This window comes from Musa acuminata, chromosome BXJ3-11, assembly GCF_036884655.1.
Source record: "Musa acuminata AAA Group cultivar baxijiao chromosome BXJ3-11, Cavendish_Baxijiao_AAA, whole genome shotgun sequence".
NCBI classification, from domain to species: Eukaryota; Viridiplantae; Streptophyta; class Magnoliopsida; order Zingiberales; family Musaceae; genus Musa; species Musa acuminata.
In genome coordinates, this window is record NC_088359.1 from 31,375,428 (window position 1) to 31,397,744 (window position 22,317).

Consider the following 22,317-nt stretch of genomic DNA (forward strand, 5'->3'; position numbering starts at 1 on the left):
TATACGTATAGAATTATAGTTCGTATTGTTTTGGCTTCGGTACAATTGCATTCTCCAAGTCGTCTACAACGGGGTGGGAGATGGGATCGGTGGATCGACCCAAGAAGAGGGGTCGCCTGTGGAAGAAGGCGCTCGTGCACTTCGCTCTCTGCTTCGTGATGGGCTTCTTCAGCGGCTTCGCGCCGCGCAGTACCGCCATCCTCTTCTCCGGCCGCCACGCCGAGCACCTCGTCCCCGCCGCACGCACCAAGTCCGTGGAGCGCCTCGTCGTCAACAGCACGGTCGAGATCCCGGGGTCTTCTTCTGGCCGGGGGCAGGGCAGCCACGACGAACCTCCTCCGCCCCTGGAGGTGGCGGGGGCGCGCGAGCCGCAGTCGCCGTCGCAGCGGCTGCTGATCGTCGTGACGACGACCCGGGCCGGTGACCGGCTCCAGGGCGCGCTCTTGCGGCGGCTGGCTCACACCCTGCGCCTGGTCCCCCCGCCTTTGCTGTGGATTGTTGTCCAGGACCACGCCGACGCCCTCGCCACCGCCGCGATGCTGCGGACCACTGGCGTGATGTACAGGCACCTGACCTTCAAGGAGAACTTTACCGACCCGGTGGTGGAGGCCGATCACCAGCGCAACGTCGCCCTCAGCCACGTTGAGTACCACCGACTGTCTGGGATCGTGCACTTCGCCGGCGCATCTAACGTCTACGATCTCCAATTCTTCGACGAGATCAGGGAGATCGAGTATGACCCTTTTTTCCCTTTCCCTTCTTCCTCTTTTGGTTATCTCATCCATACTAGTCTGACCTAATTAGCTGCAGGGGAGTAGTTTACGTCACAATGGAACCTAACTCGATTAGTAGTAAGGAAAACTAAATGACGGAATTAGTACAAATTTCTCCTGCATCGAAAGAGAAGTTTCTGTCTTCATCAATTATACTGAAGAAAAAGAAAACAAGTTTGTTTCTTTCTACTGCTAATCATCGAGAGAACTTTGCACTTTAGCTCAAATATCTCATGCTCACAATCTTTTCCTTTTCATGATGACAAGGGGATCAAGTGTGATGATATCATCATCATCGAATCCTTCTTCTAATTTGTGCTTTTTCTCCTAGGAATTCTGCTTCGTATCCCGAATTAAAACAAGGGGATATGCTCCTTCATCGATGAGATAACCCTTGACGTCTTTCACATGCTCCTTCATTGATCCATCAAAACAGAACATGATTTTGCATGCATTCCTGCCCTGTCAGCTACAAAAAAATGGTAGTATCGAGTCTTCATCCATTGAAGAATACAATCTTAGTCCATGTTGACACCTCTTAGTTTGGAATTTCATTTGAGCTTGAGATCCAATATGTGGAATGACGAGTTCCACGAATTCCAACTCCAGGAAATCATTTCTGTGACTAGATTTGCATGTCCGAACAAATCTGGATGGATTTGCAATTCCATCTCCTGGTCTTACAAAGTATAAGAGCAACAAGATTTGCACTTTCTTTCTGAGTCCTAAATTCATTTCATGTCTGGTTGTCTTTCAAATGTCAAAATTGGATTCTGAAATCTGATTCTACTGATTTGACATGAAGATTCTCAATGGAATTCCTCTGTGGAATTGGTTCCAATATTCTAGCTTTTAGTTCAGCATGTTTAATGTTATAGCTTTCAATATTCTTCACCGGTAAAATTCCAAATTGTTTTACCATTGTTTCATTGACACATTCCTTCTGTGTCCCTCTCCCTCTAAAGCCATAATATAATTAGTTTCTAATTCCTTGTAAGTCAAAATTTCAGGTCATTTGGGACATGGCCAGTAGCAGTGGTATCAACAAACAAGAAGAGAGTGGTGGTGGATGGTCCAATTTGTCATTCATCGAAGGTCAAAGGGTGGATCTCGAAGGACTTGAGCAATGACAAAAGGTTGCTGGTAACTAGCACAGACATGAATCCCAAACCTCCAAAGATTAATATTTCAGGCTTTGCATTCAATAGCTCGATGCTATGGGATCCTGAGAGGTGGGGTCGCCCTACCTCATTGCCCGACACATCCCAGGTTAGTCTCTAGCATGATCTCATAAAATTCACAGATCATTATTGTCACAAGAAGCTCCTAAATTAGTTTCGTGCTTCCTAATTGGTCGGTTAAATTTCTTATTTGTCCATTTATCTACCAAAAGCACCTAAGATGGAACATTGTGTTATCGTATACAAGAACTCTGCTTTACCCTGGCTTTATGGTCAAATAGAGGAAAGGTGGATTTGTGTTCTGGTTGGTCCATCTTCAGTGAAGTGCAAATAGTAGGTTTAGATGTTCTTTCCTGCTTTGCTATCTGTTGAATAAGTTAGTGACTAATGACACCATGTCTGTAACTCCATGCATTACTTGTATCTCTTTCATTCATCTTATATTGACTTCTGTTGTCCCATTTTGGCACATAACTGACACATGTATTAGATTCTTTTCAGCAGTAAATCACACATTAGTCCTCTAATATCTGAAAGGTTATCAAATGTCAACTGCCTAATTGACAGCAACCTTTCTCAATCATTAGCCCGAGAAAAATGGTTAACAAAAATTTTACCCTTTCTTTGAATATGAACAAGTCTGGCATAAGGGGCCTCTGATTAGGACCAGCAACATGGCTTTTGTCCCACTTGATGGTAGCCAATCCACTCAAAAAATTCTCACACCTACTACTACACTTGTCTCTGCAGCTTGTCACTTATTTCTTTGGTGATTAAAATTTCAGGATTCAATCAAGTTTGTCCATGAAGTCATCCTAGAAGATGAGACCAAGTTGAAGGGCATTCCTGCTGACTGTTCTAAGATCATGGTGTGGCACATGACCAGAGGAACTCCTCTGCCCATACACCATTAGGATCAAAGACCAAAGGTAGGTAAGGTGAGAAACCCAAAAGGTGGGGTTGTGTAAATTAGGAGATGAATTGTTGTTAGTTGTGATATTAGTAACTTTTTCTTTTGGGGAAGGCTAATTGGGCACCTCCCCAGCAATATTAATTATCATTACTTGTTGGTATTGTTTCACTTGGTTAATGCAAAGCTTGCACTTGTCGGCAACTCAACTTCCGAGATAAAGAATTCAAAGCTGAGAGACATGAGTTGGGACATGAGTGAAGTCGCGACCGGCTCATGTGGCGCGTGCGACAGACAACTCAGCTCGCACGGTGGGCATGACTCATCTATGGGAACCCCGATACGATCATCGTAGAGGTAATATTTTAACGGGAGGAGTTGTGCGTGTCACGAATCAAAGTCGTGATCACCACTTAACTCGTTGTAGTGTTAGGTAAAACAAAAGAAAAAATGAATAATTATTTTTATATTTAATAGCCTAAGAGCTCGGATTATACAAAATGCACAAAAACAAAAAAAGAATATAAGCAATTTTCCTAAAATTTATCAGCATTTTTGGGTTTTTATCTAAAAACACCCCTTCGATTTTTTTTTCTTTTGAAAGTGCTCTTAAATCCAAATATCTCCAAACAACCCTTTCTCTTCTCACTCCAAACTTATGAACTTTTTTTTTGAGAATTTGTCCTAATTAATTTGACTTTATATTTTATATTTATATTTAATAAATAATATTTAATGATAGCTTGCAAAAAAAAGTTAATTAGTACATGGGTCTATCGCGGTTTTTACACTTTAAAAATCTACACCGGAATCATTTTATTTATGAAAGTGAAACAATCTATCTTATTTTTCAATTAGTGCTATATTAAGCTTAATAGAACATATTCTAACATCGGCCCCATGGACATGACGGTTGTCACGACGGACTTGGCATGTTATTCCGAAAAGATGGTGCGTTAAGCTATCTCGACATTCCGATATTGAATAAGATAGTCACTTGCCATCCGTACCCCCAACACACGACAACGAGTACAGAACCCATTCTCGAGAATAGTGCTAGGGGTTAGCCTTTAAACATTTACGTACGGAGATCCCGACAATCATTAACACCTACGTCCATCAACACACGGGTATAGAAGTCATCCCTAAGAACAACATAGAGGGTTGGGACTTTAAACATTTACGTATAGAGACACCAACGATTATTAACACCTATGTACATTAACACATGACAACGGGTACAAAAGTTATCCCCGAGAACAGTCTTAGGGGTCAGGTCTTTAAAAACCTACTTACGAAGGCATCATCAATCATTAACAACTGCGTATATCAACACACGAAAACAGGTATAGAAGTCACCCCCAGGAACAACACTGAGAGAGGTGAATACACACAACCACACCCCAACCCTATGCAGCATATAACCTTTTTAATTTAAATGTCAGAGGGGTAAAGTCGAGGATCTTTTTTCGATTTCGACCTATGTGCAAGCACCCAACAAACAACCAAAGAAGAGATATTCGACCTCCGTCGGAAAGAATAAGACCTATGCCCCCTCGATCAAATCTTAGGTTAACGTGCTCCAATGTGCTGACACCTTGGCCACAGCCTAAAGGTTCAAAACAAAGCTGACATTTAGACGTTGAAACCTAGCGTGAGCCTTCCTTTCCGTGTGATTGTGTGCTTTGAGGATGATGCCTTCATTCGTAGAGACATGAATAATGAAGCCCAAGTCCGCTTAGCTGACGATATCCGCTTAGATGGCCTTACGTCATCTTCCCACAAGGGAAGCCTTCGCCGCATTGTCTTCCTTTCCTCGTGCTGTCACAATAGATCAAATCAGGTAGGACACGGCGGCCATGGCCACACTCAACCTTTGCTTCTCAGCCACTCTGGTCTACCGGCGTCGAGGCGAGAGTCGGTGATACGAATATAAGATTGCAATGTCACAGGAGAAGACTCGCCTGATGACAGACGACACTGACCTTCTTAGTTTACTCCTTTTGAGGAGTACGGCGACGCGTAGCCTCTTCTTTCCGTAGCCACATGGTTGTCTCTTCTTCTTCTTCCATCCCTAAAAGTGATGCGAACACACTATGGATTCCCTTTCCCTCGATTTCCACTTCCCTCGGTCAGCCGAAAGAAAGCAAAAGCTTTCCTCTCAAGTATCTATGTGAGCACAAGCCACATCAACATCAAATTCATGGTCTCAAGAGTCTTTAAGATTCGCGCCCAGAGGGGGTTACAGATCAGTGAAGGCCTTGGAGTCTTTATGATTCGCGCCCTGGGTTACAGGTCAGTGAAGGCCTTGGAGTCTTTAAGATTCGCGCGCCAGGATTACGCGTCGGCGAGGGAGCCCCGCTCCTCCGGAGAGGGGCTCGGGCGACGACGCCGGCCGCCACTGCTGTTGCTGCTGGTCCAGAAGCAGTACGACGCTTCCGGGAGCGCTAGCTTCGCCGACGTCCGCCGAGCGGGCTCCGACTTGCTCCTCGGCAGCACCAGCGGCCGCTGCGACTCGGATCCCCTCGCTTCGACGTCGTCTTCCGCGTCCCCCTCTTCCTGCTGTTGCTGCTCCTCGCCTCGGCCACTCGCTTCCGTGGCCACCTCCTGCTGCTCCGCTGCGGGAGGTTCCGGGGTCGGAAGGGGGGGCCCCGCGAATCGAGCGGTGGCGAGTGAGGACGCCCGGTTGTGCGGGGCGGATCGGCATCGCATCAGTAGGAGTGCGTTCTTTGGCGGTACGAATACCCTGGTCTCCTCCTGCTCGGGCGCAGCTGTCTCCTCCACGTCCTCAACCTCTTCTCGATCCGGCGTCGCTTTCCCATCTCCGACGAACTCCGTCGGTGGTGGCCGCCTGACCGGTTCGGGGTTCCGCTGCTTGTACGCCCAACTCCCGCCGGTTCGGATACGAGCCCATCCTCGCCACAGCGACCGTCGGCCTCCCCCGCCGCTTTTACCCCCCGTGGGCCTCTTCCGGACGGCGAACAGGCTGCAGAGAAGAGCCCCATGGAAGCACCGGCACGGCATCAGAGACGACTTGCTTCTCGCCTTCTTGCACTTGGGCGTCTTCGGCTTGGCCGACCTCTTGCTCCGAATCCGGACTTGACCGATGCAGGTGACCTTGGGCGACGAGGGCTCCCCTTCCTCCGCGGCCGTAGCCGCCGCCGAGGACGAGCGGCCGAGGCTCCCGCTGCGGGACACGAACATGGGGCTGGACCGGGCGGCGGAGGCGGAGCGGCCGCGGCTCCGGCTACCGCTGGCCTTGCGGGAGAGCAGGCCGGGCGGCGCCGGGAGCTTCTCCCTCCCTGGGCTGGATGAGACGATGACACCTCCGGGCTTCATCATCCCCGGAGAGACGAGTAGCGAGGGTAGCTCGAGGGCGAGTTGTCGACCGACAGGGTTGGGGAAGGCAGCGATGGGGTGGTGGCGTGTAGCGTGTACGAGCTTTAAGGTCTGTGCTTGCTGAACTGTTAACTGTACCAGCTGCCCTCTCTCTCTCTCTCTCTCTCTCTCTCTCTCACGGCCCGCGGTGGAGGAAGAATACTAACCACACGCGAGCGTGAGAGCTTTAAGGATAGTGCCATAACGAGAGGCAGAGTCGGTGCACGAGTGGGTGGCTCAACTTGGGGTTATTCTATTCCGAAGCACCCTTTTCTCCATAGTTGATCATATTAACCATTAAGTCCACTGTGCACTTGAAATATTTTATCTGTTTTCTTTGCTCTCTAACAAATTTATAGTAATAAATTTTAATTAAACCCAAACTTATCCAAATAAGTTGAATCATCTTAAAGCTTCAAAAATAATTATCAATAAATACTAGATGTATTTTATATTGAGTCTCAACTTTGTGATCTCCAGCCTAGAGAGAGAGAGAGAGAGAGAGAGAGAGAGAGAGAGAGGTGATTGTGGAAGTATAATTTATTCCGTACTCCATTAGCAACTTGGAAGTGGAACTGTTTATCAACATTGCTTGCTTCCCAAAAGTGGCTTTTTGGTGTGGTAGCCAATGCTACTTTGTAGTTTTAGGTCTCTCTTTGACCTCCAATTTGGACTACATTCTTTGAGCTCCATGTCTATATTATTCATGTCCTGCCTTGCTCTGTGCAAACATTTCCTTTTGTCTATGTTTTGTCCCACTGCTACTGACGTGCTCAAACTTTGCATCTAAATTCATCGCTCGGAGAGGGGATGAATCACTATGCATTCAGATTTTGTTCTTGCTGGATGAATCATTGATCAATCATGAATGATAAAAGATCATGATTTTGATAAATATAAAATGATAATTTTGTTTGTATACTCTAATCCTCAATCAATCTATAATTTTAAAAAATAATCATGAATACATAATTTAAATATGGTATATAATTAAGAAAATATTTTTTTCAAAACCTTTATAGATATACATTACCCCCAATGAATAAAATTATCTATTTTAAAATAATTCTTTATGGTATTAAAGTTTTTTTACTTTAAGAAAGACTCTCTTCGTCTCTTTTACAACTTTCGATTTTTGCTTCTCGCTTTTAGATTTTGGCATTGCACCGAAGACGAAGACTCATGACTCCTCCTTGTTGATCTCCTAGTGCGACTCATCTAAAGCATATTTACTTCACCTTGGTGGGCATTCCTTCTACTCTTATCTACTACTCAACATCTTTACCAACATCTTCGTTCCTTTCTCATCAAAAATTGAACTCACTGGCACATCAGATCTATAGTAGATTTCTTGACAATAGTCTATTTATCTACCACCATGCTCTTGACTATACCATCACTCTCTTTGGATAAAATCTTCTCTTATGTATTTTTCAGATAAGTGGTCATTTTACTCTTTATCACCGAGTCACTCAAATTATATAATGACAGCCTTACTACGGATCCCACGTGGTACATACAAGTATTTGATTTCTTGTTGCTCTTATACGTCTAAATATTTCATTTAAAATCTAAAAAATTATCATAATTTAAGCATCGACCCTCCAGTATATATTAGTTTGCACTAAAATATGTTATGTAATATCTTAAATGGACTTTTAATCATAATTTTTTTTCTTTGTAAAAGCTCATCACTTTATCTTCATGCCTTCATCGATGTTACTTGGGTATCTTCCATAGAGCCAATCTAATAAGTTGGAGTTCTAAAAAATAAAATACAGTCTCAAGATTCACTACTAAGATTGAAAATCAAATCATCGCTACCACCACTACAGAACTCAATTTGGTCACCGATCTACTATATTAACTTGGCATCACCTCCTAATCTACTCCTATAAATACTATGATAATGTCGGTGCCAAATACTTATGCACTAACTTGATATTCCACTCACGCATAAAATGCATTTTCATCGACTTTCACTTTGTCAGATATCAAGTTGTTAGACATTAACTACATATTTCTCACATCTATACTTCTGACCAACTAACAGATTCCTTCACAAAGCTTCTTGCCCGTAGAATATTTCAGTTGCATAAATCCAAGATTGACATCCTTGATGAAAGCTCAATCTTACAAGCGTATAATAGAAGATCATGATGTAGATAAATATGGAATGATAATTTCATATTCTTGCATGTTTTAATCCTCAATCAATCTATGATTTGAGGGTCAATCATGATAATGTCATGAGTACTATATGAGTCGACATGGTTGGTCCACTATCGAAGGTGCAGGCTCATCTAGGTACCTCTTCCTGGTTAATATGGGAGACTTGGTGAGGTAAGATCAGATAGGCTGACAAATCAAAAGTTATTCTATTGGTGAGGACCCGGTTCAGGATGGCTTGATAGGTAGATCGGGATTTTTCTGGTTGCAAAGCTCCTTCCTGGGGTTGGATTGTCTGAGTGTCCTCGGACGCCGACAATCCTATATGATAGACCTGCGCCGGATGTTACCCGGCGTCGCAACTCCGATGCTTAAGTCAACAAAGGAGAGAAGATAATAGTTTAAACGGTATGACTAAGTTAGTGTGTATAGAGCTCCCCTTCAATGTTAGTGTGTACAAAAATATCTTTTTATAATAAATCATTTAATCAATGGTTGAGTTAGGAAAGAGTAATAATATCATTTAAGAAATACAAATGATATAAGCCTCATCCGATTTCTTTTCATCGATTCCATCAGATCAAATCAAGTAACTAGACAGATCGCCAGTACATGCAAAAGCGAAAAAGGTCAACCAACCATCAGCGTTGTTTTCGGGTCGGATTCGAGGATTATGCGGATCGCAGCCCGAGAAGCTTACGGATCTAAAGGAACGAGAACCATGCCCCAAATTTAAAGTCGGATTCAAGTGGGACATTGGGTCCCATCCGATACAAACGCTTATTGGATCCAAATTGAGGATCAACCCGCGCCCGCTAACCCCTTTTCAAGCCCTTCGAGCCTCCGCTGCGTCACGGCGCTCGGATGGCGGCACTCACCACCGGCCATCATTCTTCGCCTCCGCTGCCACCGCAGCCGCCTCTCTATTCCTTCGGCGTACCGTGGCCTGACCTCAACGAGGGTTTGCTATACACCGACTTAGTCCGATCCACCGGCAATGGTTTCAATCTCGCATTCTTCGACTTCCTTCCTTTGCCGCTCCTTGGTGCTATGGATTTCTTCTAAACTTCTTGTTTCGTTTCTTTTGTTCACCTCGATTCGAATAGCTACGACTCTGATTGAGTTCTACTCTTCCAAGTACAAGAACTCGGCTCCGTTGCAAGGGTTTGTCGGCTGTCGAAACCCTACTCGTAGCTTCTCTTTGTCCTATTGTTTTGGGATCGGGGCTAATATGTTTTCATCTATTATTGGGCAGCTGGCTTCAAAGAATTCGCAATCGCCAGGTTTTGGTGACCTTCCCATCGTTATTTCAATTGATTCATTTTTCTGTTTCTTTTGCATTAAAAGTATTTCTATTATGTTTGATTTTTTGTTCAATCCTTTGGCTTCCAGATAACAGTTGATGGTGGAGTAGTAACGGATCCCTGTTTCGCACTCAGGTAATTATTCTTTACCACTTTGCTTCTTGATTTATGATCCATTTTAGGCTTGCAGGGAAGTATCTATCCTCTTGAGTACTGCCATTTACCAACGAAATATGATTCGTTCTTGTTTTGTGAGTACATACACGCGTGTTCCTGAAGATTAGTTTATAATTTCACTCATGACCTTACTTGTTTAGAGATGGTGCTGAAGTTGTTTATCATCGTCTTCCTTGGAAGGAGCCTTTTGCGCCTTACTTGCTAGAAGTTCTCTATGAAGATAATGACATGGTGAGCACTTCCAAAGTTTTATAAGGGAGTAAATTTGATAAGTTAAACTAGTATTTTTTTCCTGAATTGTGGGTAAAAATTAACTGGTAACTTTTTGATCAACTCTACTCTGACTGCGCTAGTATATTCTGATGACAAATGCACAGTTGAAGCTGGAAGCTCATTGGGATCTGGAATCGGTCAAGATCATTGTGCTCATACAGATAATGAGATTGCAAGACTTAATGCACAAGAAATCATAAATGATAAAGGGGCAGTAGTAAATGAGCGATAGGTGTGGCTGTTTTTGAACCATGTTCTTTTCTTCTTGGATTGTCATGCAGACATGGCTATTGAAATGAATTAGTGTCACTTGTGTGGTATTATTATTTCTGATAGCTGCCAGATTTGTCATATGCTGGTGTAGGTTTAACAAAAGAAAGATATGTGTTCTCCTTTCTACTAAGAGAACAAGAATATCTTTTCCTCTAACAAAAAAAATTATGTATAAGAGCTTTCATGTACCCAGCACCATAGCAGCAGCAGCAAAAACAACAACAGTTCCAAAGAAGAGCCCTAATGTCATATACAAATTAAATAAGCTGCTTATTCTTTATGATTTAGAGTTAGATTGGATCAAGAGTCTTATTAGGAAAAGCATAAGATAGAATTCTGGAATTTTGGATAGCAAAGAGGGTATAGGTTATGGCTGATGGGTCTTAGAAGTAACCTTGATCTTGTGAAATCATAGAATGAGTAATTGATGAGTGTTGTATTCTGAAGTCATGTTTGGCTGCCATGCATCCCACCTCACCTCTTTATAATCTCTTTTATGATTTCCATGTATTCCTTTGATTCTTCTCTGTGTTAGATTTAATTTAATTATCCCTGTTCCTAAATAAACTTGTTTACATTGAATTTGTTTAGATCTGATTGTTCTTGCTTGCTATTGATAATAATCAGTGCAGCCATGTGAGCCCTTCCAAGTTCATTTGAACTTAGTTCTGTTTTTAACTTTGTTTTTCATATACGTCCAGTAGTATATGCTTGGTTTTTGAAGTTTTGATCATTGGATTTTCCTTGATATCTGATAAGCAGTACTCCCAACTGTTTCATATGCTGTTAAGAGGTGCTTTTATTGCTGGTTATTGAATAAGGCATTTGTAGATCTAGTTTCTTGTTGCTTCCTGGACTAAAACAAGTACCTATCTTTCTTTCTATACACAATATTTATTTTTGTCTTTGATAATTTTGGCAACAAGGCAGTTAGCCATAAAGTGTAACAGGTCTTATGATGTGCTGTGTAAACAAAACTTGTGAAATGTCAGCATATCAATTGAGTATTTATAGACATTTCCAATCACATGCCTAGCCCTTACAGGTGATGACATGCACAGGTCTTGTTGATGGATGTTGAGCATGTACTCATGCGATCATAAATTAATCAATAGAGAAATCATTTTGTTTTCTGAGTTGTTATATAACTATTGGAGTTGTGATTTCTGGTTCGAGTTGTAGCTTCTGTATTAAATTGAGAGTAATTGTTGAGGACACTAGTACTAACTTCAATGAATCATTAATGTTTCCAAAGATTAGCTCAGAAAGTAGCAGCTTTACATTCAATTGACCTTTAAAGGATGGAGATGTCATCTGCTACTCTGGTTTGGAGTATGCTCCAACTTCCAACAGGAGTTTCACTTATGATGGCATTAGTTGGTTGCAACAAATGAGGGAATGTAGAGTTACTAATAATTAACCCTCAATGAGTTAGAACTACATATTGAGTAAATATAAAAGGCATGAATGCTTCTCCTGTGCAGTTGATTTATCACAAGAGAGGAAATCGCCATCATGCTCATTTTAAACCATCTTTGGTACAACATTGAGCAACTATGTTGATTAGAGAAATTGGAACTTTGAGATATGAGGGGATCTATTAATTATAAATTCCTTTTTTTGCTTAGGTTGCTATAAATAAACCTTCTGGTCTGCAAGTTTTACCTGGAGGACTTTTTCAGCAACGAACAGTTTTAATGCAGCTCCAATGGAAAGAATGGAATAAAGTTTCATCTGATTGTTCCAAAAGACAAATGACTCAAGAAACACATCCTGTGCCTGTACATCGCTTAGGGAGGGGCACGTCAGGTTTGGTTTAATAGCTTGTACCTGTACCTTTTAGACGAATTTATAAAGTATTTTGATTCTAATTCTATGTTTCTTTTTGTTCGAATGATCTCAAATAAAAATGAACCACAGTCAAGTTCTACCTTTATTATTGTTCTAGTCTCCGTTGTCAGTTGAAATCAGCTTTTTAATTTAGTTTCTTAAGAATTGTTGCTGCACTTCAGGTATATTACTTTGTGCAAAGACAAAACTTGCTAAGACTCGCCTTTCAGCTTATTTTGCTAATGGCACTGCATTTGCGGGAGATGATGGGTTAAGCAGATCTTTTTTTTTATGGATTTATGGTTTGCATTTCTAGAATTTTTTTTCTAGTTTCATGTGTTCTTATATCATGGAGTATTGCACTTGTAGAGGCGAAATGGAGCTTAGCAAAGCACGAAGAATCTCAAAAGTTTATCGAGCATTAGTTGCAGGTGTAATTGAAAGAGATGAGGTAAAGTCTTTCCTTGTGGGCTTGAACATTCCTACGAGATTTATTTCCCTAGACTAATCGATTGAGACAAGAGTCCAGTTCCAGATTACAATTTTGCTTAGGTTGTAAATTATTTCATGTTTTTTCTTATATTTTGGACAGTTACTTTTCCATTTCAGTTTGTAATCAAGCAGCCGATTGGAACAATGCATTATCCTGGAGTGGCAAAGGGGCTATATGTAGCTTCTTCATCAGGTTATTTATCTTTCTAATCCTTATTTGATTCTCGTTATGTAGGAAACAAGTTTTTGTTTCTCTATGTTTTGAAACAATATAGTCTGTCAAAGGGGGTATTTCTATGTCCTAGTTCTATAGTCTTGTGAGAAATATGTATACATACTATTGTTCATTGTAAATTGATTTTAATCCAGGGAAGCCAGCACTTAGCAAAGTGCAAGTTCTTGAGAGAGATGCTCAGAGAAACCAAGCGGTGGTCCAGGTATATTGGTTGGTGTGTTATGATATTTGATATTTCTTATAATTTCTTTTTGTTCTATCCTCCAACATCAAGAATAATTATATTAATCTATTAGAACTACATGTGGAGAGGTTTAGTAACTCTTTTGTTGATTTCCTTTTATGTTTTAACATTCATTTGTGATGGCTGTCCAGTTTTATTTCTGGACTTCTTTTCATCTTATTTCTTTCCTTTTATCAGTCTTCTCACATCAGAATCATAGTGCATATAAAGAAGCTAAATGGTTTCACAATTGGGATAACAAATGTTTGTCATTTGTTTGGCACTATGCCTTCATTAATAGGTTGAAATACATTCTGGAAGACCGCATCAAATCCGAATCCACCTTGCATTTGCGGGGCATCCTCTTATAGGTAAGTTCATGTAGATTTTTGTTTAAAGTAAAAGAGATTTAGTCATTTGTTCTTCCTTTTTCAAGTTTCTTATATCAGCCACTTAAATAGGAGAAATACTGTTTGCATGTAACATATGATCATATTTGGACAATCTGTTATAACTTTATCTGTTAGTTTTTGGTGTATATGTTATACGGATTTCAGTTTACAGCAAAGAGGCATGCTAATAGGTCCATTCAAGGTTTGCCTTATCGGTCCGAACCGGCATGCCTACCCGCCAACGGCACGATACGTGCCACCCCATACCGATGTGCCGAGTGTGGGCATGATGGGATAGAAAAAAAGGCCAAAAATTGGTCCGAAATTACCTGAAAAATAAAAGGAAAAAAAACTTAGATTAGGGTTTTTATGTTGGAAATAAACATAAATTTAGTATAATTTCAACAAAAAACTTATAAATTAGGAAATAATAGTGGCATATATCTTTTTTAGGCTTCGAGGAGTGGCTTTGTGGCACGTTCCAGATCGTCCTTCTATTGATATTGAATTATCTAGAAAAATAATTTAAATTGTTAGATTTTGAGTTAAACTTTAAGATTTATAAATGGATCGATCGATGGATATACCTAGTTCTACCACCAAAAAGTATGACGAGACTTCATGAGCAATGGATCGAGGTCCTCAATCCTATGTATATATGTATCAATATAATGTTTGATGGACCCAATCTTGAAATTGATCTCACGACATATTATACTAATATACTGTATGTCATTGGTGCATCAATGTGATGATAGTCATAGTCTAATCATTGTGAACCACATGTGTATGAGGCGGCTCCTAAGGCAAATATGATTATGACATGTATTGATGCAGAGGTCGGAGAATGTCAGAACTTCTACTTTCACTACTAATCTGTTGCTTCATATTATAAGATCGATTACCATATTGCTGCTTAGAGAAGAATGACTAATTATCACCATACTGTTGTTAGCAATAAGATTTTTCATAATACGATGGTTGGGAATACGACGAGCTCCGTTTTGTGTCTACATCATGTAGGCTCTGTCAAATTTGCTCTAAATAATCCACTACCTCCCCATTTCCTTTTTGTGTATAAGCATGACCGGTGCCTCATTAAACTCCATGATCTGAATCTTGGGTAGTATGTGTAAAATACTGCTCGTACGTTCATAAACCACCTTCAAATTGTGTAGATGTGACCATCGACTCCTAGGTGTCGCTGCCATCGTCGATTGAGGCATTGTCGTCCACGTCATTGTCATGTCTACAGACCGAGTAGGTTGCTGAATGCGATTGAGAAGGTGCCTCATCGCCCGACTCAATTCTTTCCAGTGGTGTGACTGATGCTACTACCTTTGCATGTTGGGCGGACTACTGTGACGGTTGGGTGTCTCTAGTTCCTCGAGTAGTCTGACTCGATGTTGTCTAACTCTTTCCGTCACGCTCTGGCCGAAGGGGATCTTCCTCCTGTTGGAGATGTGCAAATGTGAGAAAAAGAAAAAGATGCGAGTAAGAAAGAGATTGAGAGAGTATAATACTTTGAGAGAGTAAAATAGGAGTGAATGAGGGGGTATAAAGGGTTTAAAAACTCTTAGATCTGGTTTAAACTATCAAACTGACCATTTGAATTCAACAAATCTTAGCTCTTCATCAGTAACGAGTGTAATCTGATTGTTCTGCTCGGTATAGACCCTGTATCGCCCGATATGGGATCCCTTGTTATGGACTGCCCAGAACAGGGTGGTCTGCGTGCTGATCCCTTGTCGGATTAGCATGTGCCGCTTGTACCACCTGGTATAGGGTGGCAGGGCAAACCTGGTTCCGTATCAGTGTAGGTGCTGGTTACTGAGTGCTATGTTCATATGCCCCTGATATGGTACGAACCACATGCCTATATATTAGGGAGCCCTGTGCTGATGCATTATGAACCATCATGTTGGCATGGTATAGGGTGATCTGGTAGTTCATGATAAAAGAACTGCTACGTATTATTTGTGTATATTTTTGGGTGAAAAGGAGCTGCAAATATAACTTAGTTAATCTACGTCAACATAGTCGAGGTACATCAAAGTAGCAATCTGGCTCTTAACCTCTGTTAACATGATCAGTATGTAGATAGTAAAAGGGTTTCTGTACACTACAATGGTTACAGATGCTATTATTTCAATGTTGGTTTCAATATGGATTTGTCTAATACAGTGATTTAAAAAGGCGCTCGCCTAGGCACTCGGGCGAGGCGAGGCCCGAGCGCCTCGCTAAACTTCCAGGCGGTGCGCTTCAAAGAGGCGTCACCTGGGCGCTTGCCCGAGCCCAGGCGCTGGGCGCTTCGGGCAAGCGCCTGGGTAAACCAGGCGACCGAACCAGGATTTTAGGTCTGGTTCGGTCTTCGATAGTTTGTTGGTTCAATCGAACTAACTAAAATCGATATCAGCTGTCGCTGCCCAACCCTAACCCTACTTGTTGCCACTGCCGCTCCCGCGCCCTATGCTCGCCGCTCTTGCTCCCTCTCTCGCTCCCGCTGTCGCTGCCTCCTTACATTCCCGCTCCCGCTGCCTCCTTACATTTCCGCTCCCGCTGCCTCCTTACACTCCCGCTCCCGCTACCACTGCCTCCTTACTCTCCCGCTGCTGCTGCCTCCTTACACTCCCGCTCCGGCTCCCTCTTCCTCTTTTCTCAGTCAGCAGTCAGCACCCCTTTATACTCTTCCTTCTTCTCCTTCTGTATACTGTTAACAGTATACTGCTAACAGTATACTGCTAACAGTATACTGTATACTGTTAATATTGTTAGGTTCATTTGAAATTATTAATTTTTAATATTGTTAATAGATTATTTTTATTTAAAATTTTAAATAATTATATTTATTAATTATATTATATATTTTTATATTTTAGCGCTTCGCTTCGCTCGGTCGAGCGCCTAGCGCCTCGGGCATTTTTGGACCTTAGCGCCTTTTGGTGCCTAGCGCTTTTTAAATCATCTAATGTATCTTATCGTAACCCCTTTGGCACCCTCTTCAATAGCAGAGCTTCAGAGGTTACCAGGAATCTGTGATGAGTATCATTAGGTTAGATTATAGAAGAACCTACTATAAACCCTGGTGACTGATATAATCTGGTGCAAGTAAGAAGCTCCAAATTTCTATGTATTATTCTAATGCGTATAGAAACTCTACTAGATAGAAAATTACGGATTCTATCTTATGACAACTATAGAAGTTCTTGTTTGCATATTAGTAAATGTTTTATTTTCATGAGGAAAATATACCATATAGAAAAATAAATTCCTGTTGCAGCATTACGGGTGCATGCTGATAACTTGCTGGTATTAAATGTGTTGGTGCCATGTCATGCTCATACTTCAAAATATGGCTGCAATATAAGGTTGTCAAAGTATTGCATAATGTATCTGCAATAATGTGGCTGCATATGTGTGGCTTGTATCAAATTATAAATGCAATACACAATTAAGTGTAAAGTGTGAACAATGAAATATAATGTTAAGTCTAAATAATAAATATGTAAATAAGTTTAGATCAAGTCAGAAATGAATATATATATATATATATATATATATATATATATATATATATATATATATATATATTCATTTAAGAAGCAGTTTATGTGATAAATTATAAGAATCTAATAAAGCTGTGTGATAAGATATATTGTCAGGAACCAAATTTTATGGCATTAAAATACAAGGTCTGTCATACCGAAGCGTACTGCTCGTACCGGGCGGTACGTTTCGGTCCGACAAGTTATCGGTATGCGGACCGTCCGGTACCGTTACAGTGCTACAGTATTATATTGTAGCATTGCTACAGTATGAAGAAGTATAAAATTGTTCGGTACACCAGGGTGTACCGCTCGGTATGTCCTGATATACCGCCCGGTACCGTACCGAGCCCGAGTCCGGTATGGTATGGTACGACGAACCTTGTTAAAATAACAAGGCAGTGAAATAATGTTAGTGAGGAAAACACGGATAGGATACTAATGTATAGATAATAAAACAAAATGGATTATAATAATATTGATGAAGCATAAAGCATACATGTGACTGCATTTCATATTTATGTGGTGGACTACATCTGCAGATGTATTTTCATGTTCTGGAGTTGGTATTTCTCCGTAATTATTGTTTACATGTGCTCATGAAATATTTTGTTTCTCAATGAGTAGCTTTCCTTTTTTTTCACTATTGATCTGTACTTGAAATTATTATGCTACATAAAACACTCGAATTCAGGCATAAATATTTTCATTATTGTAACATGAATTTGACATAGTTGGCTTTTTAATCCTTTCCGTTTGAACAGGTGATCCTCTTTATGATATTGGTGGGCAACCTAAAGCTTTTGAGGCAGTGTCTTCATGTGATTGTGCTGCAGATGATGGGTATATCAGCCTATTTTCTAATAACATTGTGATAAACTGAAAAGATTTTCAATTAAATGGTATAATCTGTATTGTTGTGTGGGTCACATGTTGCCCAAATAAATGAAAGATTATACATTAACATAATCATTGATCCTTTTTTAACGGTTCCAAGAATTTGTGACTTAGGCAGGATGTTTTTTTAACAACTCATCATTAGTTTAAATACTATTTCTAAACTGTTAATTGACATTTTTCCTCCATTCAAATCAAGATATCTTTGTTTGCATCCTATGTATTTTTGAAGAAATATTTAATTCTTGTCTTGATTTCACTACTATTATTCCACTTTCAGAGGTTATCAGAAGCCAATTCAAGCTGTACCTGGAGATTGTGGCTATTACTTGCATGCATATCAACTTTTCCTTTCTCATCCGGTCACAAATAAGGTAACTGTTGAATTATGTCTTTTGGGCATTTAGTAGCTTGAAGATAATTTTCATGGTTTGAGTAACACATTCTTCATCTGGAACTAAGTGTCATTTGTAGCTTGAAAAGAACTCAAAACACGATGCACTATAGAAGTTTTGCTTGTGAATGAGGTTGTACACAATAATTATACTGTCATATACCAAGATGATTTAGAAATAAATTCAATCCTAGTTTACATGATATAGTGGAATATATGTGGGAAGGAATCCAACACTGGTACTTGCCTCGGTCATGAACCTTGTCAAAATAGATATGATACAGTGCAATAATTCATATTTGGCTACCTTGGGTAGCCTGGTACATTTCCAGACATTACCAAGGCTTAGCAGGGTTCAACACAGGAAATTGTTTAGATTGTGTGGAACCAGGGTTGGAACATGGTTAGACCAGCATGGCTCTGTAGGGTGAGCATGGCAAACTGTGGTTATTATGTCCAACCAGAATTTGTGAGAATGGCATAGCTGTGCAAGGCACAGCACATTAAAGTGCATAGTGTCGACCGAGGGTTTGCACGTGGCCAGGCATATTTGATGTGTTGCATATCCATTCTTGATTTCAGAAATGATGTTTTTCGTTTATTGCACTTTGAAAATTAGGGAAAGCATCACATCAAAAGAAACTGCATTAGTTATTTGAGAAGTTCGATAAGTTTAAAAAAAAAGAAAAGAGGTGTAAAATTAAGCTAACTCATTGATTCATTATGATTTTGTTTCATCCAAGATTTATGGCATGCGATGCTTAATAGATGGGGTACCTTTATCATTTAGGATTGACAATCATGTGGTAACCATATCCGGACAATTTTTTTTCTCTAATTGAGTGAATAAAATAAGGAAACCGCAACATTTCTGAAAATATATATTGTCAGCAACCGAATCTACCTGACTTTGCAATTGTACCCCATCTATTCTGAGACATTTGTTTGAAGTGGTTATGTTGATTATTTGATATTAAGCTAAAATCAAGCAGTTAAGTTTTCCCTTATTTTGAGACTTTGATTCATTTTACGATGATTTCTAATGCTAGTCAGATAGAAATCACGAGATCTAACTTATCTGCGTTGGTTTGTTCATGTGGTCTTTCATCAGAGAATAGAAATTACTGCTTCGCTGCCACCCATCCTCCAAACACAAGAAGAACGGGATCAAGAAAACCTGCAGAGATAGCCATGCAACCACTGCTGCTGTCGAGGAAGGATCATTTTTTTTATTATATAACTTACCATTTGTAACAATCCCTCAATAGGTATGTTCTGTATGTGCTTTTTTACATCATATCTATCCAACTTGTTCATGCTGCCATACTAATCAGACTTGCCTCCCTTTTGCTCCCTGGTTTTTGGTCTTGCAGGCTAAGTGAGCTTAGAGACGTGTTTTTTATCTCTCGGAAAGGTTGCGTGTGTGCGTCTCTCTCTCTCTCTCTCTCTACTCTAATAAATTGAAATGTATCCGTTCTTTTGGAGTATTGTGGTTGTGACTTCTGGTCCATGTAAGCTATGTGTGTGCAGCAACCCACATGGCAACGGAACGTGGCATGATCATTACTCGTGGATGATGATGGGGTTGGACCATTCGACCACCAAATGGGGCGCTTCATCCACTCCTTTGTCGTCCCACCGACCACGCCACTTTGACCAGCGTGTCGTGTCCCTTCGCCTTCGCCTTCGCCGCCGAGAGGTCACGACGCTGCTCTTCCGCATTATTAGTTATAGTTATGTGAAGCTAATCTCTCTCCAGAAATCAACAACTTCCCAAATATTAATCGATGATATATTTCTTAAGGTATATGATAACAACAGAACAGCTCCTCGTCGGGGCCAACTAATCCTCGTTTCGGCGCAACCTACGAAATCAATGCCCCTCTTCGGATTTCCAAGGTATAGAATTAAGCATCTAAATTGAAATTTCCAGTTTACGAGAAAACTTTATAGCATCGGTAAGCCAGAAAAGAAAGCACGGTCGACGACATGAAGAAACCAACTCCTGCCATTTACATCATAAACATTATATATATGTATATATAATAAGCTGAAGACTAGTGCCTCCTAACCAGAACTGGATCTAAGCTACTTGGAAAGCCATTGTCATCATCTCCTTCACGTACATTGAGTCTTTTGCCTCTTCACATTCCAGGTGTCGTAGCTTCCCATGCATGGCGAGGCCATCGTCCTCTTCGTCGTGAACGAGCCTGTGCCACCTGATGTGTTCAGCACCGCAGAGTTGATCTGATCCGGTACGATCTTTTCGTCGAACAGCGACGCGTTGTGAAGTCTGACAGCAGCCACCGGGGGAACTTGAAATTGTTGCAGCGGCGGAGGATTGCGCCACTGGGGGAGCGGCCCTGCGAGGAGAACCGTCTGCAGCAGAGGGCCTGCTTCCAGTACAGCTTGCAGCAGCTTCCCCTTCCGCGGCAGCGGTCTCTTCATCGCGAGGCCGTCGATTATGGCGGAACCCCGGTCGTACTTTTGCTGCTGCGGGACGCCCATGTTGATGCTCGGCAGTTCAGGGGAACCAGGAGATGCGCCGCCGCGGCCGTAGGAATGATGGTTGGGAGTCGCCGAGAGGCTGTCGGACTCGGTCACGCTGCAGCTCCCTCGAGTCTGCGTGGGGGAGTACTCCCCCGTGTTAGGCTGCGAGATCTTGCTGAGCAGAAGCTGAAGTTGATCCCTGGCCACATCTCTCTCGTGGGCGATCACTTGGAGGAGGCGGATCAACTGATCGATGTTCTCCGCCCTCTTCCGTATCTCCTCCTTGGCGTTGGCCCGCAGCGCTTCCAGCTCCGAGGTGGTGCACAGAAGCTTGTGCTTCAAATCCTCCATGCTCTGCTCGAAGAAAGCAAGCACAGCAAAGAAATCCGTAAGGCAACGACTCATCCTTCATCTACGGCAGCCGGCAAGCAAACTCCATGGAAGACCTGGCAGAGAGAGACGTACTGACCTCATGAAAACCCCAGACGGAAGGAAAGCCAGCATCCATGGTGACCGCTTCGAGAGTCCAATGATCCAAACCCATTCCCGGCAGGATCTACAAAAGCACCGGCCTCCTATGGGACCTTCGATTTGCAGGGCGAGGGGGAAGAGAAGATAAAGACTACTACTACTACTACTACTACTACTACTACTACTCAGAAAGGGAGGAAGGGAAGAGGAGAGAGGAGGGATTCTTGTGTTGCTATTTGAAATGGGAGATAAAAGGTAATGGGAGGTTGCCATCCAATGATCCTTATATAGATGAACTCAGGATTCCACTCCGTCCTTTAAGGCTGCCTGTCCCACGAGTGTGACCCTCTCTCTACAACTATGGACCCGAATACATGGCAGGAGGCAAAGCCTTCGTAAAGAAACCCAGTATTCTCTGTGGGATATGATGGGATCGTAAATAGATTCCCCACACACAGCATTTTGACATGGCATTATGATGGCCGCCATAACAAGCCCGAGAGAGGGTGGTGGAGTTGGCGTACCACCGTCTTCCCATACGGCAGAATGGGACGCGGACTTCATATCTATCCACCGTATACTTCTTTTTGACTGCTTAGTGTTGTCATGTATCCCAAGGATTGATTTGATGGTGGTGGACAGCAGCATTTGTATGTTGCTCCGGTAGCCATCAATTTAGTGGTGCCATAATTCTTCTTTGCCTGTATTTTCTATAATAAAACGTGAAACACAATTTTTGTTTCTCTCATTAGCTCATCGATTAGATGAGTACGAGTGTTCCATGGTTACTTGCATAAATCATGTTTCTATCTACTGGCTTAAGTTTTTAGACGAATAATATTTAATAATTGATAATTATTAATCTCGAAAGCTAAACTAATAATTTATTTTGGTATCATAATAGTAATTA

The 22,317-nt window shown here is 41.5% G+C and overlaps 4 protein-coding genes across 5 annotated transcripts; 2 read left to right on the plus strand and 2 right to left on the minus strand.

Moving 5' to 3' along the window:
* Nucleotides 1–14: 14 nt before the first annotated feature.
* On the plus strand, nt 15–3,044 carry LOC135652854 (probable beta-1,4-xylosyltransferase GT43A). The gene is made up of 3 exons (XM_065174156.1): nt 15–733; nt 1,784–2,042; nt 2,740–3,044. Exons 1-3 carry the CDS (start codon nt 81–83, stop codon nt 2,866–2,868), a joined length of 1,041 nt encoding a protein of 346 aa, XP_065030228.1. The 5' UTR covers nt 15–80; the 3' UTR covers nt 2,869–3,044.
* A 1,992-nt stretch (nt 3,045–5,036) lies between these two features.
* On the minus strand, nt 5,037–6,468 carry LOC135652877 (uncharacterized). The gene has a single exon (XM_065174180.1). It carries the CDS (start codon nt 6,204–6,206, stop codon nt 5,202–5,204), a length of 1,005 nt encoding a protein of 334 aa, XP_065030252.1. The 5' UTR covers nt 6,207–6,468; the 3' UTR covers nt 5,037–5,201.
* Nucleotides 6,469–9,239: 2,771 nt separating this feature from the next.
* On the plus strand, nt 9,240–20,026 carry LOC135653379 (RNA pseudouridine synthase 5-like). Of its 2 annotated transcripts, none has more exons than XM_065175303.1 (16): nt 9,240–9,411; nt 9,518–9,575; nt 9,667–9,694; nt 9,804–9,850; nt 10,033–10,123; nt 12,067–12,247; nt 12,451–12,538; nt 12,638–12,719; nt 12,878–12,953; nt 13,130–13,197; nt 13,520–13,589; nt 17,920–17,998; nt 18,333–18,426; nt 19,558–19,714; nt 19,820–19,869; nt 19,963–20,026. In XM_065175303.1, exons 1-14 carry the CDS (start codon nt 9,276–9,278, stop codon nt 19,633–19,635), a joined length of 1,176 nt encoding a protein of 391 aa, XP_065031375.1. In that variant the 5' UTR covers nt 9,240–9,275; the 3' UTR covers nt 19,636–19,714; nt 19,820–19,869; nt 19,963–20,026. The 2 variants fall into 2 exon arrangements, with proteins under 2 accessions (XP_065031375.1, XP_065031374.1); XM_065175302.1 differs by having other exon boundaries at nt 19,977–20,026.
* Nucleotides 20,027–20,362: 336 nt separating this feature from the next.
* Nucleotides 20,363–21,545, minus strand: LOC135653380 (uncharacterized). The gene is made up of 2 exons (XM_065175304.1): nt 21,406–21,545; nt 20,363–21,290 (listed from the first exon to the last, which is right to left on the minus strand). Exons 1-2 carry the CDS (start codon nt 21,478–21,480, stop codon nt 20,565–20,567), a joined length of 801 nt encoding a protein of 266 aa, XP_065031376.1. The 5' UTR covers nt 21,481–21,545; the 3' UTR covers nt 20,363–20,564.
* Between the last annotated feature and the right edge of the window lie 772 nt (nt 21,546–22,317).